Source organism: Phocoena phocoena, chromosome 17, assembly GCF_963924675.1.
Source record: "Phocoena phocoena chromosome 17, mPhoPho1.1, whole genome shotgun sequence".
NCBI classification, from domain to species: domain Eukaryota; kingdom Metazoa; phylum Chordata; class Mammalia; order Artiodactyla; family Phocoenidae; genus Phocoena; species Phocoena phocoena.
In genome coordinates this window covers 39,435,493-39,452,457 of record NC_089235.1, presented here as the reverse complement: position 1 = coordinate 39,452,457, position 16,965 = coordinate 39,435,493, and the positions used below count along the sequence as shown (strand labels likewise).

At 43.3% G+C, this 16,965-nt stretch overlaps 1 protein-coding gene across 1 annotated transcript in view; it reads left to right on the top strand.

Moving 5' to 3' along the window:
- Nucleotides 1–16,965, top strand: part of CDH17 (cadherin 17) — a 98,690-nt gene that overhangs the window by 12,767 nt on the left and 68,958 nt on the right. Inside the window, exon 3 of the mRNA XM_065895095.1 lies at nt 11,429–11,527. Coding sequence (XP_065751167.1) covers nt 11,429–11,527 — 99 coding nt within the window. The remainder of the gene's footprint in view (nt 1–11,428; nt 11,528–16,965) is intronic.

Below are 16,965 nucleotides of genomic sequence, written 5' to 3'. Positions count from 1 at the left end.
TCAAGCCCTTGAATCAATGACTCGCACAGTCTAAGGACTTGATAAATATTAGCTATTATCATTACTACCATGTTTTAAATATTCAGCGTCTACACTCAGATGGACTCTGACCTCCATGAGGAGAACTGTGTTTTAGTCATCTTTGCAGCCTCAGCACATAGCACAGTGCCCGGAACAAGTTAGGACTTAAATACATAATTACGGATTTATATTAGGAAACATTAGGAAACAACAGTGAGACCTAAGAGAGAGAGAAGATTCTGTCATGATAATTTGACATTAGCAGGATCATCAGCTTCTTGTCTGAGAAGGGGACATGCATTTTTCTTCCTAGATAAAGGATGAAAGTAAGTTTTCCTTTTTCCCTACTCTCACCCCAGTGGGATTTTTACCTGGAGTAAGAAATACTGCCCAAACTACTGCTGGCGGCAAGAGCCTTGCCCAGGAGACAGCCACGTGCACAGCTGTCTCTGGGTGAAGGAGGGAGGCTGAGGCCTGTGTGCTGGCATTTCAGGGGCATTGGGACGGAGCCATTTCTCTTCTGCCTTCACCGACCCCTATGCCCAGACCCTCTCCTGTGAAGGCTGGAAGTCCAGTTGGAACTTCTTTCCTTCAGCATAAGGCTTTATTCAGCAGAGGTAGCCATTTAAAGTGATTGCCAGTCATTTATTCTATACTATGAGTGGCTCTCCTGTTCTTTCCTGAAAACTGGTTCTCATAGGGGGTTAGAAACACTGCACGAATATATTATAAGGGCACTGATGAGAGGGTTTGGGAAAGAGTGCTGAGTAGGGAGACAGGGAAATCAAGGAGAAGCCAACTGTTTTGGAGTCTTGCCTGGGACTATGCTTCTTCTGGAAGGAAGAGCTGACATACGTACTATATAAACAGAGAACTCTTGCTGGAATGTACAATGACGGTGGCTACTAGGCAGGCAGATCTGATAACAGCATGCGTCCTTTGCTGGCCCGGAAGGCAGTGGAGCAACGTGGTGCAGAGCTGGGGCTTGGTGGTCCAACAGAGCTGGCACCATCCCACAGCAGCACCAGTTATATGTGCCTCTGCTGTGGGACTCCTCCAGAGCTTTCCTGATATTGTTGAGGATCAGAAGAAATGACATGTGTGGAGGTTCTAGTTCCATAGCTGCCATACAGGAAACACTCAAAAATATCAGTTCCATTCTCTCCCTACTTTTCACCTCTTTATGCAAGATGGTGGGTTTTATTCTTCCAACTCTTTTCACAAATTTCCACCATAGCATTCTTCCCAGTTATGGATGTATGGCTTGATGACTCATGACGTGCCCATGCATTTTGAAATCTTTATAGCTCAGATAGCCAGGTTAATGGGCAGGAAGAGAGATTTGTTGCCCTGATACGAGAACCCAACCCAACTTTGAACATTGCAACTGAGACTTATCCTTTATTTCTCATAGGTGAGCCAGCTCGTCTACCTGGGAAAAATGCAGGCTTATTTGTGAGGTTTGCCTGACTAATGTAGTTTTCCTATAGATGCCATCACTGGTGTGATCAGCTGAAAGATGGGCTGCTTGCTGATGTGAGCAGAAAGTTGATGAAGCCATTTGCTGTTAAGCAGTAGCCCCTCAAAAAGCACTGCCCTCGTCCTGTACCAACCATGGCACCTACATCTTGTGTCCTGCCTTGCAGAGAAACTGCTGGAGCTGGAGAAGATGTGGAAAGGAGTGGAAGGGAGGAAGAGCCCCCAGAGGAAAATACACTTTGAGAGGAACTGATGAGCTAGAAGTCTGTATAGTTATTGTGTCAGTTAAGAATGCTTTTAGCTACAAGCAACTTTAGAGTGTTTCTAGTCAATAGGGATTTATTTTTCTCAGACAACGAGAAGCCTGTTGTGGGCAGTCCCAGGCAGGTTTAGCAGTTCTGTGATGTTATCAGAGATTTGGGTTTCTTTCTCTTTGCTCCACTGTTGTTTGAGCTGGTTTATCCCCTTGTGGTTTCATGATGGCTGCCACAGCTACAGACATGAGGTCCATTGCTTGAGCAAGACGAACAGGGCAGAGGCCAGCCACATCTGTCTTTCTTAATCAGGAATACAAAATCTTGACCAGAACCGTTCCCTCACCTCCACCCAGGCACAGCAGACTCCACCTTTTGTTTAACAAACCAGAACTGGGTCACTTGGTCACCCTCCTAGCTGCAAGGGAGTCTGGGAAAGAGATCACTTGTCTTCCCAAGGGAGAGAGGCTGGCAATGGCTGGGGACAGCTAACCCAAGGGCCTGACACAACTCTGAGGGAGAGGAGACCAAATTCCAAAGTCTTCAGTGTTCTTTTTGTTTGTTTGTCTGTTTTTTACATCTTTATTGGAGTATAATTGCTTTACAATTGTGTTAGTTTCTGCTTTATAACAAAGTGAATCAGTTATACATATACATATGTTCCCATATCTCTTCCCTCCTGCATCTCCCTCCCTCCCACCCTCCCTATCCCAACCCCTCTAGGTGATCACAAAGCACCGAGCTGATCTCCCTGTGCTATGTGGCTGCTTCCCACTAGTTATCTATTTTACGTTTGGTAGTGTATATATGTCCATGCCACTCTCTCACTTTGTCACAGCTTATCCTTCCCCCTCCCCATATCCTCAAGTCCATTCTCTAGTAGGTCTCTGTCTTTATTCCTGTCTTACCCCTAGGTTCTGCATGACATTTTTTTCCTTAAATTCCATATATATGTGTTAGCATACGCTATATGTCTTTCTCTTTCTGACTTACTTCACTCTGTATGACAGACTCTAGGTCCATCCACCTCATTACAAATAGCTCAATTTCATTTCTTTTTATGGCTGAGTAATATTCCATTGTATATATGTGCCACATCTTCTTTATCCATTCAACCAATGATGAACACTTAGGTTGTTTCCATCGCCGGGCTATTGTAAATAGAGCTGCAATGAACATTTTGGTACATGACTCTTTTTGAATTATGGTTTTCTCAGGGTATATGCCCAGTAGTGGGATTGCTGGGTCATATGGCAGTTCTATTTGTAGTTTTTTAAGGAACCTCCATACGGTTCTCCATAGTGGCTGAACCAATTCACATTCCCACCAGCAGTGCAAGAGTGTCCCCTTTTCTCCACACCCTCTCCAGCATTTATTGTTTCTAGATTTTTGGATAATGGCCATTCTGACTGGTGTGAGATGATATCTCATTGTAGTTTTGACTTGCATTTCTCTAATGATGTTGAGCATTCTTTCATGTGTTTGTTGGCAGTTTGTATATCTTCTTTGGAGAAATGTCTATTTAGCTCTTCTGCCCATTTTTGGATTGAGTTGTTTGCTTTTTTGTTATTGAGCCGCATGAGCTGCTTATAAATTTTGGAGATTAATCCTTTGTCAGTTGCTTCATTTGCAATTATTTTCTCCCATTCTGAGGGTTGTCTTCTGGTCTTGTTTATGGTTTCCGAAGTTTCATTAGGTCCCATTTGTTTATTTTTGTTTTTATTTCCATTTCTCTAGGAGGTGGATCAAAAAGGACCTTGCTGTGATTTATGTCATAGAGTGTTCTGCCTATATTTTCCTCTAAGAGTTTGATAGTTTCTGGCCTTACATTTAGGTCTTTAATCCATTTTGAGTTTATTTCTGTTTATGGTGTTTGGTAGTGTTCTAATTTCATTCTTCTACATGTACCTGTCCAGTTTTCCCAGCAGCACTTATTGAAGAGGCTTTCCTTTCTCCACTGTACATTCCTGCCTCCTTTATCAAAGATAAGGTGACCATATGTGTGTGGGTTTATCTCTGGGCTTTCTACCCTCTTCCATTGATCTTTCTTTCTGTTTTTGTGCCAGTACCATACTGTCTAGATTACTGTAGCTTTGTAGTATAGTATGAAGTCAGGGAGCCTGATTCCTCCAGCTCCGTTTTTCGTTCTCAAGATTGCTTTGGCTATTCGGGGTCTTTTGTGTTTCGATACAAATTGTGAATTTTTTCGTTCTAGTTCTGTGAAAAAGGCCAGTGGTAGTTTGATAGGGATTGCATTGAATCTGTAGATTGCTTTGTGTAGTAGAGTCATTTTTCACAATGTTGATTCTTCCAATCCAAGAACATGGTATATCTCTCCATCTATTTGTATCATCTTTAATTTCTTTCATCACTGTCATATAATTTTCTGCATACAGGCCTTTTGTCTCCTTAGATAGGTTTATTCCTATTTTATTCTTTTTGTTGCAATGGTAAATGGGAGTGTTTTCTTGATTTCACTTTCAGATTTTTCATCATTAGTGTATAGGAATGCCAGAGATTTCTGTGCATTCATTTTGGATCCTGCTACTTTACCAAATTCATTGATTAGCTCTAGTAGTTTTCTGGTAGCATCTTTAGGATTCTCTATGTATAGTATCATGTCATCTGCAAACAGTGACAGCTTTACTTCTTCTTTTCCGATTTGGATTCCTTTTATTTCCTTTTCTTCTCTGATTGCTGTGGCTAAAACTTCCAAAACTATGTTGAATAAGAGTGGTGAGAGTGGGCAACCTCATCTTTTTCCTGATCTTAGTGGAAATGCTTTCAGTTTTTCACCATTGAGGACGATGTTGGCTGTGGGTTTGTCATATATGGCCTTTATTATGTTGAGGAAGTTCCCTCTATGCCTACTTTCTGCAGGGTTTTTATTATAAATGGGTGTTGAATTTTGTCAAAAGCTTTCTCTGCATCTATTGAGGTGATCATATGGTTTTTTTCCTTCAGTTGGTTAATATGGTTTATCACATTGATTGATTTGCATATATTGAAGAATCCTTGCATTCCCGGAATAAACCCCACTTGATCATGGTGTATGATCCTTTTAATGTGCTGTTGGATTCTGTTTGCTAGTATTTTATTTAGGATATTTGCATCTATGCTCATCAGTGATATTGGCCTGTAGTTTTCTTTCTTTATGACATCCTTCTTTGGTTTTGGAATCAAGGTGATGGTGGCCTAGTAGAATGAGTTTAGGAGTGTTCCTTCCTCTGCAATATTTTGGAAGAGTTTGAGAAGGATAGGTGTTAGCTCTCCTCTAAATGTTTGATAGAATTCGCCTGTGAAGCCGTCTGGTCCTGGGCTTTTGTTTGTTGGAAGGTTTTTAATCACAGTTTCAATTTCAGTGCTTGTGATTGGCCTGTTCATATTTTCTATTTCTTCCTGATTCAGTCTTGGCAGGTTGTGCATTTCTAAGAATTTGTCCATTTCTTTCAGGTTGACCATTTTATTGGCATAAAGTTGCTTGTAGTAATCTCTCATGATCTTTTGTATTTCTGCAGTGTCAGTTGTTACTTCTCCTTTTTCATTTCTAATTCTATGGATTTGAGTCTTCTCCCTTTTTTTTTGATGAGTCTGGCTAGTGGTTTGTCAATTTTGTTTATCTTCTCAAAGAACCAGCTTTTAGTTTTATTGATCTTTGCTATTGTTTCCTTCATTTCTTTTTCATTTATTTCTGATCTGATTTTTATGATTTCTTTCCTTCTGCTAACTTTGGGTTTTATTTGTTCTTCTTTCTCTAATTGCTTTAGGCGCAAGGTTAGGTTGTTTATTCGAGATGTTTCCTGTTTCTTAAGGTAGGATTGTATTGCTATAAAATTCCCTCTTAGAACTGCTTTTGCTGCATCCCATAGGTTTTGGGTCGTTGTGTCTCCATTGTAATTTGTTTCTAGGTATTTTTTGATTTCCTCTTTGATTTCTTCAGTGATCACTTCGTTATTAAGTAGTGTATTGTTTAGCCTCCATGTGTTTGTATTTTTTACAGATCTTTTCCTGTAATTGATATCTAGTCTCATAGTGTTGTGGTTGGAAAAGATACTTGATATGATTTCAGCTTTCTTAAATTTACCAAGGTTTGATTTGTGACCAAAGATATGATCTATCCTGGAGATTTTTCCATGAGCAACTGGGAAGAAAGTGTATTCTGTTGTTTTTGGATGGAATGTCCTATAAATATCAATTAAGTCCACCTTGTTTAATGCGTCATTTAAAGCTTGTTTTTCCTGTAACTGATATCTAGTCTCATGGCATTGTGGTTGGAAAAGATACTTGATATGATTTCAGCTTTCTTAAATTTACCAAGGCTTGATTTGTGACCCAGGATATGATCTATCCTGGAGAATGTTCCATGAGCACTTGAGAAAAATGTGTATTCTGTTGTTTTTGGATGGCATGTCCCATAAATATCAATTAAGTCCATATTGTTTAATGTATCATTTAAAGCTTGTGTTTCCTTGTTTATTCTCATTTTGGATGATCTGTCCATTGGTGAAAGTGGGTGTTAAAGTCTCCTACTATGAATGTGTTACGGTTGATTTCCCCTTTTATGGCTTTATTTGCCTTTTGTATTGAGGTGCTCCTATGTTGGGTGCATCAAGATTTACAATTGTTATATCTTCTTCTTGGATTGATCCCTTGATCATTATGTAGTGTCCTTCTTTGTCTCTTGTAATAGTCTTTATTTTAAAGTCTATTTTGTCTGATATGAGAATTGCTACTCCAGCTTTCTTTTGGTTTCCATTTGCATGGAATATCTTTTTCCATCCCCTTACTTTCAGTCTGTATGTGTCTCTATGTCTGAAGTGGGTCTCTTGTAGACAGCATATATATGGTCTTGTTCTTGTATCCATTCAGCCAATCTGTGTCTTTTGGTGGGAGCATTTAATCCATTTACATTTAAGGTAATTATTAATATGTATGTTCCTATTCCCATTTTCTTAATTGTTTTGGGTTCGTTATTGTAGGTCTTTTCCTTCTCTTGAGTTTCTTGCCTAGAGAAGTTCCTTTAGCATTTGTTGAAAAGCTGGTTTGGTGGTGCTGAACTCTCTCAGCTTTTGCTTGTCTGTAAAGGTTTTAATTTCTCCATCAAATCTGAATGAGATCCTTGCTGGGTAGAGTAATCTTGGTTGCAGGTTTTTCTCCTTCATCACTTTAAATATGTCCTGCCAGTCCCTTCTGGCTTGCAGAGTTTCTGCTGAAAGATCAGCTGTTAACCTTATGTGGATTTCCTTGTGTGTTATTTGTTGTTTTTCCCTTGCTGCTTTTAATCTGTTTTCTTTGTATCTAATTTTTGACAGTTTGATTAATATGTGTCCTGGCATGTTTCTCCTTGGATTTATACTGTATGGGACTCTCTGTGCTTCCTGGACTTGATTAACTATGTCCTTTCCCATATTAGGGAAGTTTTCAACTCTAACCTCTTCAAATATTTTCTCAGTCCCTTTCTTTTTCTCTTCTTTTTCTGGAAGCCCTATAATTTGAATGTTGGTGCATTTCATGTTGTCCCAGAGGTCTCTGAGACTGTCCTCAGTTCTTTTCATTCTTTTTTCTTTATTCTGCTCTGCAGTAGTTATTTCCACTATTTTATCTTCCAGGTCACTTATCTGTTCTTCTGCCTCAGTTATTCTGCTATTGATCCCATCTAGAGTATTTTTAATTTCATTTATTGTGTTGTTCATCACTGCTTGTTTCATCTTTAGTTCTTCTAGGTCCTTGTTAAACGTTTCTTGCATTTTGTCTATTCTATTTCCAAGATTTTGGATCATCTTTACTATCATTATTCTGAATTCTTTTTCAGGTAGAATGCCTATTTCCTCTTCATTTGTTAGGTCTGGTGGGTTTTACCTTGCTCCTTCATCTGCTGTGTGTTTTCCTGTCTTCTCATTTTGCTTATCTTACTGTGTTTGTGGTCTCCTTTTTTGCAGGCTGCAGGTTCGTAGTTCTCGTTGTTTTTGGTGTCTGTCCCCAGTGGCTAAGGTTGGTTCAGTGGGTTGTGTAGGCTTCCTGGTGGAGGGGACTATTGCCTGTGTTCTGGTGGATGAGGCTGGATCTTGTCTTTCTGGTAGGCAGGTCCACATCTGGTGGTGTGTTTTGGGGAGTCTGTGGATTTATTATGATTTCAGGCAGCCTCTCTGCTAGTGGGTGGGGTTGTGTTCCTGTCTTGCTAGTTGTTTGGCATAGGGTGTCCAGCACTGTAGCTTGCTGGTCGTTGAGTGAAGCTGGGTGCTGGTGTTGAGATGGAGATCTCTGGGAGATTTTCACCGTTTGATAATATGTGGAGCCGGGAGGTCTCTTGTGGACCAGTGTCCTGAAGTTGGCTCTCCCACCTCAGAGGCAAAGCACTGACTCCTGGCTGCAGCACCAAGAGCCTTTCATCCACACGGGTCGGAATAAAAGCAAGAAAAAGTAGAAAGAAGGAAAGAAAGAAAGGAGGGAGGGAGGGAGGAAGGAAGGAAGGAGGGAAGGAAGGAAAGGAAGAAAGAAAGAAGATAAAATAAAATAAAGTAAGATAAAATAAAATAAAGTTATTAAAATAAAAAATAATTATTATGAAAAAAAATTTTTTTTAAAGAAAAAAAGAAGACCAAAAACAAACAAAACCAAAACCAAAAGGACGGATAGAACCCTAGGACAAATGGTGGAAGCAAAGCTCTACAGACAAAATCTCACACAGAAGCATACACATACACACTCACAAAAGGAGGAAAAGGGGAAAAAATAATAAATCTTCCTCTCAAAGTCCACCTCCTCAAATTGGGATGATTCATTGTCTATTCATGTATTCCCCATATGCAGCATACATCAAGTTGATTGTGGAGCCTTAATCCGGTGCTTCTGAGGCTGCTGGGAGAGATTTCCCTTTCTCTTCTTTGTTCTCACATCTCCCGGGGCTCAGCTTTGGATTTGGCCCCGCCTCTGTGTGTAGGTCGCCGGAGGGCGTCTGTTCTCCGCTCAGACAGGACGGGGTTAAAGGAGCAGCTGACTGGGGGCTCTGGCTCACTCAGGCCAGGGGGAGGGAGGGGCACGGAGTGCGGGACGAGGCTCTGGTGGCAGAGGCTGGTGTGACTTTGCACCAGCCTGAGGCTCGCCGTGAGTTCTCCCGGGGAAGTTGTCCCTGGATCCCGGGACCCTGGCAGTGGCGGGCTGCACAGGCTCCCCGGATGGGGGGTGTGGATAGTGGCCTGTGCTCGCACACGGGCTTCTTGGTGGCGGCAGCAGCAGCCTTAGCATCTCATGCCCGTCTCTGGGGTCCGCGCTTTTAGCCGCGGCTCGCGCCTGTCTCTGGAGTTCCTTTAAGCAGTGCTCTTAATCCCCTCTCCTCGTGTACCAGGAAACAAAGAGGCAAGAAAAAGTCTCTTGCCTCTTCGGGAGGTCCAGACTTTTCCCCGGACTCCCTCCCGGCTAGCCATGGTGCACTAACCCCTTCAGGCTATGTTCACGCCGCCAACCCCAGTCCTCTCCCTTCGCTCCGACCAAAGCCCGAGCCTCAACTCCCAGCCCCGCCCGCCCCGGCGGGTGAGCAGACAGGCATCTCTGGCTGGTGAGTGCCGGTCGGCACCGATCCTCTGTGTGGGAATCTCCCCGCTTTGCCCTCCGCACCCCTGTGTCTGTGCTCTCCTCCGCGGCTCCTAAGCTCCCCACTCCGCCACCCACAGTCTCCGCCCGTGAAGGGGCTTCCTAGTGTGTGGAAACCTTTCCTCCTTCACAGCTCCCTCCCACTGGCGCAGGTCCCGTCCCTATCCTTTTGTCTCTGTTTATTCTTTTTTCTTTGGCCCTACCCAGGTACGTGGGGGAGTTTCTTGCCTTTTGGGAGGTCTGAGGTCTTCTGCCAGCGTTCAGTAGGTGTTCTGTACGAGTTGTTCCACGTGTAGATTGTCCTCTGTGTTCTTGTTTGTTACTATTTTTTTGTTGGACAACCCAGATCAACTTAATCAAGATTCAATAACCAAGGGATATAGTACAAGACCTTTTCCCCCATGATTTCATCCTAATTGTTTTGGGGTTATTCCCAGTGTTTCTATAAGATAAGAGTGTACTAGCTCCTCATAAAGAAATGGAAAATAAATTCTCTTCTCGCCAGTTCTTCTTTCTTTTTTGGTTTTACCTGTCCAGTTCCCCAAACCATTAACTTTCCGTATCATACTTCTAATTCTAACCTATCCCAGCCCTGATTCCCACAACAAGTAGGAGACCTGAAGAACCACTCGGGAAGGAGGGGGCACTGGCATCGGTGTGGGTGCTAGATCCTTCGTTCCAGAGGGTGCTCTCTGTGGTGGGTTTATGGCTGGCTGCCCCTTCTTGCATTCTGCCTGCTCCACTCTGCCTCGCGACTCCCGTTAGTGACCAGTCCTGGTGAGAGATGAAGGGATGGCAGGAACTACTGCCGAATGCACCCTCCTGCACATCCCCATGCTGCCAGCTTCCCACCCCCCTCCCCCCACCCCAGGCTGTCTTGGCTGCTTCTGCTGTTGTGTAGTGTGGGTAGTGGCTAAGAGGGCTGGGTCTGGAGTTGCAGGCTCGAATCCTGCTTCCTGCACTACCTGGGCAAATTACTTAACCTCTCTGCGTCTCAGTTTAATCACCGGTGAAACAGAGCTGGCAATAATAATTTACCCTATAGGGTTGTTGTTGGGATTCAATGTGTTTAGGACAAAGCTCAGCATATATTAATTTAGCAAGTGTGAGCTCTTCTTGTTGGGTGCCAGGCAAGCATTGTACTAAACACGTCTACATATTTTTTTCCCCTTAAAAATTCAATTGTCTTTGAGGTGCCTGAACTCTAGCGTGCTGGGAATCTGCCATGGATTTCCTTATAAACTAACAGGAGTGGAATAGAGGGGTTTTAAGAAGCTGGTGTAGGGGCTTCCCTGGTGGTGCAGTGGTTAAGAATCCACCAGCTAATGCAGAGGATAGGGGTTCGAGCCCTGGTCCGGGAAGATCCCATATGTCGCGGAGCAGCTAAGCCCGTGCGCCACAACTACTGAGCCTGCGCTCTAGAGCCCGCAAGCCACAACTACTGAGCCCATGTGCTGCAACTACTGAAGCCCATGTGCCTAGAGCCCGTGCTCCGCAACAAGAGAGCCACCGCAGTGAGAAGCCCTGGCACCACAACGAAGAATAGCCCCTGCTCACTGCAACTAGAGAAAGCCTGTGTGCAGCAACGAAGACTCAATGCAGCCAAAAATAAAAAAGTTAAAAAAAAAAAAGAAGCTTATGTAAAACCATGTAGAATTTAACAGCATAGTGGCATTATGGGAAGATCATGAACTTTCCTTCAGTTAGAACCCAGTGTGTGTGCCATGTCAACTGCGTATGGGTTTTACTCTGGGCAAGTAGCTAACCTCTGTGAGCCTCATTTATAAAACAGGAGTGTTAATTTCTCCCCACAGAGTGATTGCTTGAATGGTTAAATGAGAAAAGCAGTGTTAGGCTCTAAGCAAACCATTTTGACATAGTAGAACCTCAACAAATATTAGACCCCTTCCTGCCTGTTTTGACTACATTTCACATCGTTTTGAGCCAGGTTAGAATCTTAGGTTTCATATATCAGTCCTGGAACCATAAGAAAATCAACAAGTGACACATATACATTCATAGTAGATGGTGATGTTAATTTTTTTTTTTTTTGCTAATTTTCTTTTTCTTTCTTTTTTTAACAGACAACTGGATATGGCCAAGAGGAAAAGTTTAGTGGACCCCTGAAGCCCATGACCTTTTCTATTTTTGAAGGCCAAGGAACGAATCAAATCATATTCCAGGTAATGGCTACTCTCGATCACTGTCATCTTGATTTTGCAGGCTCCCTCTTTTACTCCTTTATCTACTGTACACCCAGAAATAAAATATAGGCATAGTAGATCTCATTATCAAGAATGATTTCAGAAGCGAGTGGCTTCAGTGTTATAAGACGTTGTACCTAACTTCCTCAATCGGACTTCCTCAGTGGTGTCTGGGGCAAGTACTCCCATCTCTGGGGTGGGGACCTTGGTGCCTGTAGACTCTGCCTCTTCCCCCAGGGTGGGAAGGGAACCTGTCTCTGGGGTGACATGGCCATCTGAGTATCTGTCTGTTCAATGAGCTGGCTGCTTGAAGCATTTGAAGATGCGGGTTCTCTGGATTGCTGCTGGAATGGTCTGCTTTCCTCACCGCCTCCTCTGAGCCCATCCCTGGGCCCTCACCCATGGGTTGGACAAGGCACAGTGGGAGGCAGTCATCTCATTTAGTTAGTTAACTGAGAAAGCATCAGATTGAGGGGTGGACTGCAGCCTTAAGGGCACTGAAATAATCCCGGAAATGTAATGGAGAGAGGGAGAAAAACAAACTACTGCATTGACCAGAAATCCCCTGGGGAAGCCTGCTTGGCCTTGGAGTGGCTGAGGATGCTTTGATGAGCCTCTGGGTGTGCCCATGATCTCCCATCCCGTGCACTGGGGGAGCAACAGAGGGTTGCTAAACTACCATCTAAGGTGGATGCCTTCTGTTAACTGTCCAAGCACTTGTTTCGGCAGTTCCCGTCCACAGAGGAGAGACTGAAAGCTGCCTCATGCCACCTTCTGTCATTTGGTACCAAATTAGTGCAAAGGGTCTCCATAGTATGAGCTGTTGGGGGTGCACGTGTATCTCTGTGCCCTGCTGTGGTTATTTTAGAGGCTTTGGCCTCTCCAGTCAGGGAAGCCGGCACTGAGCGAGGAGCAAATGCTTTGAGAGCTGGAGGCTAATAAGAGAAGAGTGTTCCAGCAAAGACACAGCTTGGACACCTGCCCTGTGCTGGGAGAGGGCAGGGCATGCCCCGAGTTTTAGCAGAAGGCCAGCAGAGAGCCTAAAGAAGAAGGTAGGAGAGGAGGCTGCAGAGACAGGAAGGGCCCTGACTTCTAAGGCTCTTAGATTTTCTCCTCAAAGCAGAGGGCCTGAATCAAGTTTCCATTCAGGGCTACAAACTGGAGGGGGGCGGGAAACGGAAGAGGTTGCAGAGGAACTGGTTGGGAGTCTATGGCAGGGCGCACACAAGTGGTGATCTCGTTAACTAACTTTCCCCCCCTTGCCAGGGAGCACTTAGTTATAGATATCTTGTTTCCATTTTAAAAATTCTGTTCAAGATGTAGAGAAAAAACATATGGACACCAAGGGGGGAAAGGGGGGTGGGATGAATTGAGAGATTGGGATTGACATATATACACTGATATGTATAAAATAGATAACTGATGAGAACCTACTGTATAGCATAGGGGACTCCACTTGGCTGTACAGTAGAAACTAACACAACACTGTAGAACACCTATACTCCAGTAAAAAAACATCCTGTTCATTTGTGTACTTTTATGCTTCATAAGCTGGTAAGAATGCTGTGGGCTAGGCACACGTTCATCTTTTTTTTCGGATTTGATATATTTGTATTTATTTTTATTGGGGTATAGTTGCTTTACAATATTGCATTAGTTTCTGCTGTACAACAGAGTGAATCAGCTATATGTATACATATATCCCCTCCCTCTTGGACCTCCCCCTCCCATCCCACCCATCTAGGTCACAACAGAGCACCGAGCTGAGCTCCCTGCGCTATATAGCAGGTTCCCACTAGCTATCTGTTTTACACATGGTGGTGTATATATGTCATTCCCAATCTCCCAATTCATACCAGCCCCCCCCCGCCCCCGCCCCGTGTCCACACGTCAGTTCTCTATGTCTGTGTCTCTATTCCTGTGTTGCGAATAGGTTCATCTGTACCGTTTTTCTAAATTCCACATATATACGTTAAGATACAATCTTTATTTTTCTCCTTCTGATTTACTTCACTCTGTATGACGGACTTTAGGTCCATCCACGTCTCTACAAATGACCCAATTTCGTTCCTGATGGTGCCTATTGTTATAAGGCACTATACTGGGTACTGAGGATACAAGATGACCCCAACACCATCCCTGCCCCCGGTGAGCTCATAGGGTAGTAGAAGGAAGCTAACAAGTAAGCAAACAATGTAGTGAAGGGTTCTGATTGGAGTCTGGTGGGCTGCAGAGGGAACCAAGTGCAGATGGAGAAAGAGGGCTCGATTTTAAGTGTGGGCGGTAGTGGTTGAACAGAAAAGGTTTCACTGACCCCTCAGCTGAGTATTTAAAGTTGAACAGGCACTCACAGACAGAAAGCAGGCCCTGGATACAGTATGGGAAAAAGCACGGGGGTGTGCAAATCAGCAAGAGAATGAAAGATAACAGGTGGTTTAGGGTGTGCAAAGGTGAGGCTGCCGAGGTTGGGTGGTGGGGATGGGTGTCCAGACAGGCCCTTTAACCTGTGGTAGGCTGCAGGGCACCTGTGGAGGGTTAAAGAAGGTGTGAAGGAATTAGACTGTGCTTGCACAGACCTACTCTGTGATCACTGTAAGTGTGGGATGAAGGGGGTGAGCCTAGAGGTGGGAAGGCTCTCGGGACAGTTTGCCATAGACCAGTGGGAAGCGGTGGAGGCCTGGTTTAAGTAAGTATAAAGGGGGAGTGGAGGGAAGGAGAGGGGTGGGAGCAATGCAAGGAAGTCACACCTTCTGGGGTTGGTGACTGAATGAGTGCCGTGGGCGAGAGGAGGTGTTTAGGGTAACTCCGAGGCCTCTGGCTTGCTTCACTGGCTGGTTAGTGATGTCATTCAGAGAGAGAGAGAGAGAGGGAAGGAGAGAGAGAGAAGGAGGGGAGGGGAGGGAAGATTTATGGGAAAGTCAGTAAATAAGTGTTAGGCCTATTGAATTTAAGGTAATATGTGGGGTTAGCTAGGTGGAGATGTTGAGGAGACAGTGGCCATGTGGGTCTGGAGATACAGACTGGGGAGCCTTCCTCACACAGGTGCTAACCCAGTGCTTGGGTGTGAAAGTCCATCTGTAGTAAGTATCTCAACGGCCCACAAGGGCCAGGTGATTGATGAATGATGCTATCTTGGGATAAGACAGGCAGTGGCAAAAAAACAGATGTAGAAAAACCCCCAACTGTGCAAACGTGAAATTAAAAGTCTTCTGATACTTGGCTCCAGCATGTGGGACACAGGGAATAGTGGGGACTGTGACAAACTGAGGGTACATCAAAAAGTATAGCCTTAATTCAATTCCAGACCATTTCACAAGTCAGAATTTGTGTACAGTATTACTGGATTCTATGGTTTTTCCACAAAAGTCAGAAATTTTTATATTTATGTAAAATTTCCTGATCTAAGAATATTGGCATAGTAAAAAAGTCATTTTATAATCTAAGCAAAATGTACTTGTGGGCCAGAGAGTCTGTGGTTACTTCTGCAACCTCTGTTTGAGGAGACTCTTGAGCAGAAGGGAGAAGATGTTCTGTGACTACAGGTCCACGTGCCATGGAACAGAGCCAGAACTGTACCTAGAGGCAATGTCCAGCTAACAAACGTCACACACCTGGAAACTGCTTCATAGGATCCTTCCACGGTCTCTCAGGAGCCCAGCCAGTAAAATCATTCCTTGGGTTACTCCACTTCTTTTTCTGTTCTTTTTCCATTAGCCACACTACAAAGCTGTCTCTTCTTGACAGAAAATGATAGCCCAACTGCCATGGCTGGATGCTTCTTGTTTATGGGTGTGTGTGTTGGAGTGGAGGAGTGTAGGCCACGAAGGGGATTTTCTTCTAGAATCTCAGAGTCTTTGTTCTAGAAAAGACCTTAGAGATTTTTGTACCAACTGCTTGTTTTACAGATAGGGAAACTGAGGCTTAAATAAGTTAATGGCATAACTGATATTAGAACACTGATATTCTCATGTTCTAGTCAAGCATATCATGCTACTTAACACCATATACAAAAATTAACTCAAAATGGATTAAAGACCCAAATGTAAGACCAAAACCATAAAACTCCTAGAAGAACACATAAGCAGAATACTCTTTGATATAAATCGTAGGAATATTTTTTGGATCTGTCTCCTAAAGCAAAAATAAACAAATGGAAACTAATTAAACTCAAAAGCTTTTGCATAGCAAAGGAAACCATTGACAAAATGAAAAGACAAACTACTGAATGGGGGAAAATGTTTGCAAATGATATGACTGATAAGAGGTTAATATCAAAAATATAGAAAGAGCTCATACAACTCAAGATCAAGAAGCGAACAACCCAATTAAAAAATGGGTAAAGGGCTTCCCTGGTGGCAGAGTGGTTGAGAGTCCGCCTGCCGATGCAGGGCACACGGGTTCGTGCCCCGGTCCGGGAAGATCCCACATGCTGCGGAGCGGCTGGGTCCGTGAGCCATGGCTGCTGAGCCTGCGCATCCGGAGCCTGTGCTCTGCGACGGGAGAGGCCACAACAGTGAGAGGCCCGTGTACCGCAAAAAAAAAAAAAAATTGGGTAGAAGACCTGAATAGACATTTTTCCAAAGAGGACATGTAAAAGGCCAACAGGCACATGAAAAGATGTTCAACATTGTTAATCATCAGAGAAATGCAAGTTAAAACCACAATGAGATATCACCTCACACCTGTCAAATGGTTATCACTAAAAAGAACATAAATAACAAATGTTGATGAGGAGAAAAGGGAAACTTCATGCACTGTTGGTGGGAGTGTAAATTGGTGCAGCCAAGGAAAACAGTGTGGAGCTTTCTCAAAAAACTAGAACTAGAACTACCATATGACCCAGCAATTCCGCTCCTGGGGTATATATCTGAAAAAAATGAAAATACTAATTTGAAAAGATACATTCACACCAATATTCATAGTAGTATTATTTACAGTTGCCAAGATATGGAAGCAACCTAAATGTCCATCGGATAAAGAAGATGTAATTATCTATCTATCTATCTATATATATGTGCACACACACACACAATGAAATACTACTCAGCATAAAAAAGAATGAAATTTTGCCATTTGCAACAACATGGATGGACTTGGAGGGTATTATGCTTAGTGAAATGTCAGACAGAGAAAGATAAATACTGTATGATATCACTTACACGTGGAATCTAAAAAATAAAACAAACTAGTGAATATAACAAAAAAGAAAAGACAGACACAGAAAACAAACTAGTTGTTACCAGTGGGGGGAGTGCAGGTGAGAGGGGCAAGTTAGGAGTAGGGGATTAAGAGGTACAAACCATTATGTATAAAATAAATAAGCTACAGGGAAGTCTTGTACAACACAGGGAATACAGCCAGTATTTTGTAGTAACTATTAGTGGAATATAACCTTTAAACATTGTGAATCACTATGT